The sequence below is a fragment of the Salvelinus fontinalis genome, chromosome 4, assembly GCF_029448725.1.
Source record: "Salvelinus fontinalis isolate EN_2023a chromosome 4, ASM2944872v1, whole genome shotgun sequence".
NCBI classification, from domain to species: Eukaryota; Metazoa; Chordata; class Actinopteri; order Salmoniformes; family Salmonidae; genus Salvelinus; species Salvelinus fontinalis.
Window position 1 is genome coordinate 84891481 of NC_074668.1, and position 7088 is coordinate 84898568.

The 7088-nt window shown below is 44.8% G+C and overlaps 1 protein-coding gene across 1 annotated transcript in view; it reads left to right on the forward strand.

Annotated features, from left to right (window-relative positions):
- Nucleotides 1-324, forward strand: part of LOC129854549 (A disintegrin and metalloproteinase with thrombospondin motifs 17-like) — a 62783-nt gene extending 62459 nt beyond the window's left edge. The window contains exon 6 of the mRNA XM_055921743.1: nt 22-324. Within this exon, the coding sequence (XP_055777718.1) occupies nt 22-183 (162 nt within the window). The 3' untranslated portion in view covers nt 184-324. The remainder of the gene's footprint in view (nt 1-21) is intronic.
- The last annotated feature ends 6764 nt before the right edge of the window (nt 325-7088 follow it).

Sequence of the window (7088 nt, forward strand, 5' to 3'; positions counted from 1 at the left end):
CCTTCCCTGTTTCCTCTACAGGACAAGCTGAAAGTGGGCCACCACGGAGAAAGGTCCCTGGAGAGTTTCTGTCAGTGGCAGTGGGGGGAGTACGGTGGCCCCCGTTACCTAGGCAACAATTACGTGCCCGGGGGCAGGGATGACATCCCACCTGTGGACACGGCCGTGCTCATCACTAGGTAACTGTCATTGTCACTGTCACGCTTCCAATCACACTGTCACTGTGTATTTGATATAGTCTCCTGCTCTCTCTCCCTGCTCTCTCTCTCTCTCCCTGCTCTCTCTCTCCCTGCTCTCTCTCTCTCCCTGCTTTCTCTCTCTCTCTCCCTGCTCTCTCTCTCTCCCTGCTCTCTCTCTCTCTCTCTCTCTCTCTCCCTGCTCTCTCTCTCTCACTGCTCTCTCTCTCTCCCTGCTCTCTCTTTCTCTCTCCCTGCTCTCTCTCTCTCTCTGCTCTCTCTCTCTGCTCTCTCTCTCTCTCTCTCTCTCTCTCTCTCTCTCTCCCTGCTCTCTCTCTCTCCCTGCTCTCTCTCTCTCCCTGCTTTCTCTCTCTCTCTCCCTGCTCTCTCTCTCTCCCTGCTCTCTCTCTCTCTCTCTCTCTCTCTCTCCCTGCTCTCTCTCTCCCTGCTCTCTCTCTCTCCCTGCTCTCTCTCTCTCCCTGCTTTCTCTCTCTCTCTCCCTGCTCTCTCTCTCTGTCTCTCTCTCTCTCTCTCTCTCTCCCTGCTCTCTCTCTCTCCCTGATTTCTCTCTCTCTCCCTGCTCTCTCTCTCTCCCTGCTCTCTCTCTCTCTCCCTGCTCTCTCTCTCTCTCTGCTCTCTCTCTCTCTCTCTCTCTCTCTCCCTGCTCTCTCTCTCTCCCTGCTCTCTCTCTCTCCCTGCTCTCTCTCTCTCCCTGCTTTCTCTCTCTCTCTCCCTGCTCTCTCTCTCTCTGCTCTCTCTCTCTCCCTGCTCTCTCTCTCTCTCTCTCTCCCTGCTCTCTCTCTCTCTCTCTCTCTCTCTCCCTGCTCTCTCTCTCTCTCTCTCCCTGCTCTCTCTCTCTCTCTCTCTCTCTCTCTCTCTCTCTCTCTCTCTCTCCCTGCTCTCTCTCCCTGCTCTCTCTCTCCCTGCTCTCTCTCTCTCCCTGCTCTCTCTCTCTCCCTGCTCTCTCTCTCTCTCTCTCTCTCTCTCTCTCCCTGCTCTCTCTCTCTCTCTCCCTGCTCTCTCTCTCTCTCTCTCTCTCTCTCTCTCACTGCTCTCTCTCTCCATTTCAATTTCAATTCAATGGGCTTTAATGGCATGAGCCAAAGCAAGTGAAATAGATAATAAACAAAAGTGAAATAAATAATAAAAAATGAACAGTAAACATTACACTCACAAAAGTTAAAAAGAATAAAGACATTTCAAATGTCACATTAGGTGCAAATAGTCAAAGCACAAAAGGGAAAATAAATAAACATAAATATGGGTTGTATTTACAATGGTGTTTGTTCTTCACTGGTTGCCCTTTTCTTGTGGCAACAGGTCACACATCTTGCTGCTGTGATGCACATTGTGGTATTTCACCCAGTAGAAATGGGAGTTTATTAAAATTGGATTTGTTTTCAATTTCTTTGTGGGCCTGTGTAATCTGAGGGAGGGAAATATGTGTCTCTAATATGGTCATACATGTGGAAGGAGGTCAGGAAGTGCAGCTCAGTTTCCACCTCATGTTCTGGGCAGTGTGCAAATAGCCTGACTTCCTTTTCTCAATAGCAAGGCTATGCTCACTGAGTCTGTACATAGTCAGAATTTCCTTAAGTTTGGGTCAGTCACAGTAATCAGGTATTCTGCCACTGTGTACTCTCTGTTTAGGGCCAAATAACATTCTAGTTTGCTCTGTTTTTTTGTTAATTCTTTCCCATGTGTGAAGTAATTATATTTTTGTTTTCTCATGATTTGGTTGGGTCTCTCTCTCAATTCAATTCAATTCAACGGGCATTATTGGCATGGGAAACATGTGTTAACATTGCCAAAGCAAGTGAGGTAGATAATATACAAAAGTGAAATAAGCAATAAAAATTAACAGTAAACATTACACATACAGAAGTTTCAAAACAATAATGACATTACAAATGTCATATTATGTATATTTAATCAAATCAAATCACATTTTATTTGTCACATACATATGGTTAGCAGATGTTAATGTGAGTGTAGCAAAATGCTTGTGCTTCTAGTTCTGACAATGCAGTAATAATCAACGAGTAATCTAACCTAACAATTCCACAACTACTACCTTATACACACAAGTGTAAAGGGATAAAGAATATATACATAAAGATATATGAATAAGTGATGGTACAGAACGGCATAGGCAAGATGCAGTAGATGGTATCGAGTACAGTATATACATATGAGATGAGTAATGTAGGGTATGTACACATAAAAGTGGCATAGTTTAAAGTGGCTAGTGATACATGTATTACATAAAGATGGCAAGATGCAGTAGATGATATAGAGTACAGTATGTACACATACATTATATTAAGTGGCATTGTTTAAAGTGGCTAGTGATACATTTTTGATAAATTCCCATCAATTCCCATCAATTTCCATTATTAAAGTGAGCTGTAGTTGAGTCAGTATGTTGGCAGCAGCCACTCAATGTTAGTGGTGGCTGTTTAACAGTCTGATGGCCTGTTTTAGAAGCTGTTTTTCAGTCTCTCGGTCCCTGCTTTGATGCACCTGTACTGACCTCGCCTTCTGGATGATAGCGGGGTGAACAGGCAGTGGCTCGGGTGGTTGTTGTCCTTGAGGATCTTTATGGCCTTCCTGTGACATCGGGTGGTGTAGGTGTCCTGGAGGGCAGGTAGTTTAACCCCAGTGATGCGTTGTGCAGACCTCACTACCCTCTGGAGAGCCTTCCGGTTGTGGGCGGAGCAGTTGCCGTACCAGGCGGTGATACAGCCCGACAGGATGCTCTCGATTGTGGATCTGTAGAAGTTTGTGAGTGCTTTTGGTGACAAGCCAAATTTCTTCAGCCTCCTGAGGTCGAAGAGGCGCTGCTGCGCCTTCTTCACAACGCTGTCTGTGTGGGTGGACCAATTCAGTTTGTCCGTGATGTGTACGCCGAGGAACTTAAAACTTACTACCCTCTCTACTACTGTCCCGTCGATGTGGATAGGGGGGTGTTCCCTCTGCTGTTTCCTGAAGTCCACAATCATCTCCTTTGTTTTGTTGACGTTGAGTGTGAGGTTATTTTCCTGGCACCACACTCCGAGGGCCCTCACCTCCTCCCTGTAGGCCGTCTCGTCGTTGTTGGTAATCAAGCCTACCACTGTAGTGTCGTCCGCAAACTTGATGATTGAGTTGGAGGCGTGCATGGCCACGCAGTCGTGGGTGAACAAGGAGTACAGGAGAGGGCTCAGAACGCACCCTTGTGGGGCCCCAGTGTTGAGGATCAGCGGGGTGGAGATGTTGTTACCTACTCTCACCACCTGGGGGCGGCCCGTCAGGAAGTCCAGTACCCAGTTGCACAGGGCGGGGTCGAGACCCAGGGTCTCAAGCTTGATGACGAGTTTGGAGGGTACTATGGTGTTAAATGCTGAGCTGTAGTCGATGAACAGCATTCTCACATAGGTATTCCTCTTGTCCAGATGGGTTAGGGCAGTGTGCAGTGTGATTGCGATTGCGTCGTCTGTGGACCTATTGGGGTGGTAAGCAAATTGGAGTGGGTCTAGGGTGTCAGGTAGGGTGGAGGTGATATGGTCCTTGACTAGTCTCTCAAAGCACTTCATGATGACGGAAGTGAGTGCTACGGGGCTGTAGTCGTTTAGCTCAGTTACCTTAGCTTTCTTGGGAACAGGAACAATGGTGGCCCTCTTGAAGCATGTGGGGACAGCAGACTGGGATAAGGATTGATTGAATATGTCCGTAAACACACCAGCCAGCTGGTCTGCGCCTGCTCTGAGGACGCGGCTGGGGATGCCGTCTGGGCCTGCAGCCTTGCGAGGGTTAACACGTTTAAATGTTTTACTCACGTCGGCTGCAGTGTTGTAACAATGTACAAGTGGTTAAAGTACACAAGGGAAAATAAATAAGAATACATATGGGTTTTATTTACAATGGTGTTTGTTCTTCACTGGTTGCCCTTTTCTTGTGGCAACAGGTCACCAATCTTGCTGCTGTGATGGCACACTGTGGAATGTCACCCAGTAGATATGGGAGCTGGAGCCAGTGTAATGTCAATATTATTTCCCCATTTTGTTTTGTTGTGGCTTTCATACCATGTCATGTGGCTTTCATACCATGTCATGTGGCTTTCATACCATGTCATGTGGCTTTCATACCATGTCATGTGGCTTTCATACCATGTCATGTGGCTTTCATACCATGTCATGTGTCTTTCATACCATGTCATGTGGCTTTCATACCATGTCATGTGGCTTTCATACCATGTCATGTGGCTTTCATACCATGTCATGTGGCTTTCATACCATGTCATGTGGCTTTCATACCATGTCATGTGGCTTTCATACCATGTCATGTGGCTTTCATACCATGTCATGTGGCTTTCATACCATGTCATGTGGCTTTCATACCATGTCATGTGGCTTTCATACCATGTCATGTGGCTTTCATACCATGTCATGTGGCTTTCATACCATGTCATGTGGCTTTCATACCATGTCATGTGGCTTTCATACCATGTCATGTGGCTTTCATGCCATGTCATGTGGCTTTCATACCATGTCATGTGGCTTTCATACCATGTCATGTGACTTTCATACCATGTCATGTGGCTTTCATACCATGTCATGTGGCTTTCATACCATGACATGTGGCTTTCATACCATGTCATGTGGCTTTCATACCATGTCATGTGGCTTTCATACCATGTCATGTGGCTTTCATACCATGTCATGTGTCTTTCATACCATGTCATGTGGCTTTCATACCATGTCCTGTGGCTTTCATACCATGTCATGTGGCTTTCATACCATGTCCTGTGGCTTTCATACCATGTCATGTGGCTTTCATACCATGTCATGTGGCTTTCATACCATGTCATGTGGCTTTCATACCATGTCATGTGGCTTTCATACCATGTCCTGTGGCTTTCATACCATGTCCTGTGGCTTTCATACCATGTCCTGTGGCTTTCATACCATGTCCTGTGGCTTTCATACCATGTCCTGTGGCTTTCATACCATGTCCTGTGGCTTTCATACCATGTCATGTGGCTTTCATACCATGTCCTGTGGCTTTCATACCATGTCATGTGGCTTTCATACCATGTCATGTGGCTTTCATACCATGTCCTGTGGCTTTCATACCATGTCATGTGGCTTTCATACCATGTCCTGTGGCTTTCATACCATGTCATGTGGCTTTCATACCATGTCCTGTGGCTTTCATACCATGTCCTGTGGCTTTCATACCATGTCATGTGGCTTTCATACCATGTCATGTGGCTTTCATACCATGTCATGTGGCTTTCATACCATGTCATGTGGCTTTCATACCATGTCATGTGGCTTTCATACCATGTCATGTGGCTTTCATACCATGTCATGTGGCTTTCATACCATGTCATGTGGCTTTCATACCATGTCATGTGGCTTTCATACCATGTCATGTGGCTTTCATACCATGTCATGTGGCTTTCATACCATGTCATGTGGCTTTCATACCATATCATGTGTCTTTCATACCATGTCCTGTGGCTTTCATACCATGTCATGTGGCTTTCATACCATGTCATGTGGCTTTCATACCATGTCCTGTGGCTTTCATACCATGTCATGTGGCTTTCATACCATGTCATGTGGCTTTCATACCATGTCATGTGGCTTTCATACCATGTCATGTGTCTTTCATACCATGTCATGTGGCTTTCATACCATGTCAAATCGGAGGGCCTGTTGTCCGGACCTCTGGGGGTGCCTATGGGGGTGCCAAAGGGATCAATTCTCGGGCATACTCTTTCCTCTGTATATATCAATGATGTCTCTCTTTCCAATGTAATGATGTCTCTCTATCTACAATGCTGTGAAAATGATTTACCCCGTTTCTGATTTTCTTTTTTTTGGTATATTTTTAATACTTAATGTTATCAGACATTCAACCAAAACCTAATATTAAATAAAGGGAACCTGAGTTTACAAATAACCCAAAAATGTATTTATTTCATTAACAAAGTTATGCAACACCCAATTCTCCTGTGTGAAAAGTAATTTCCCCCTTGCACGGTATTGCGGTATTGTTTATTGTAAGTGCACATTTTGTTTGTCTGGTGCACGTCGGGTTATTGTGCCCATACTTTGTATTTCTTATGCCGTAGGTTTTACTATTAAACTGCTCCGGCTATTATCAAGTTCTGCTCTCCTGCGTCTGACTTCCCTGCCACCAGATAAGCACCCCTTACAGAGAGGGAAGCTGGTCCTAGATCTGTACCTAGGGGAAACTTCTCCCTGGAGCGTGTCTGTATCAGACTTGAGTTCAAACGGTATGGGGTCTCTGTATCTGTATACATCTCATACTCTAACGAAGGTATTTTCAAGTTTAGTATATGAAATCACTGATATTTGTATCTGATCTAAGTGTTCGAAGACTAATTTCTTCATTCTGCCCACACCTCTATGACCCACTGTCACTCTGTATTTCTCATTTCTCTCTCTCTCTCTCTCTCTCTCTCTCTCTCTCTCTCTCTCTCTCTCTCTCTCTCTCTCTCTCTCTCTCTCTATTTCTCTCTTTCTCACTGTCTCTGTCTCTCTAGTTTCTCTCTTTCTTTCTCTTTCTGTCTCTCTCTATCTCTCTCTCACTGCCTTGCCTTCACCTCTTGTCACACACTGCCATTCTCTTGTGATCTCTCTGTCTATTTCTCTCTTTTTCCGTGTCTCTTTCTATCAATTTCAATTCAGTAGACTTTATTGACTTGGTAAATTAAATTACTTACATGGTCAAAGTATACATACAGTACCAGTCAAAAGTTTGGACACACCTACTCATTCAAGGGTTTTACATTGTAGAATAATAGTGAAGACATCAAAACTATGAAATAACACATATGAAATCATGTAGTAACCAAAGAAATTGTTAAACAAATCAAAATATAAACTTTTTTTAACTAGG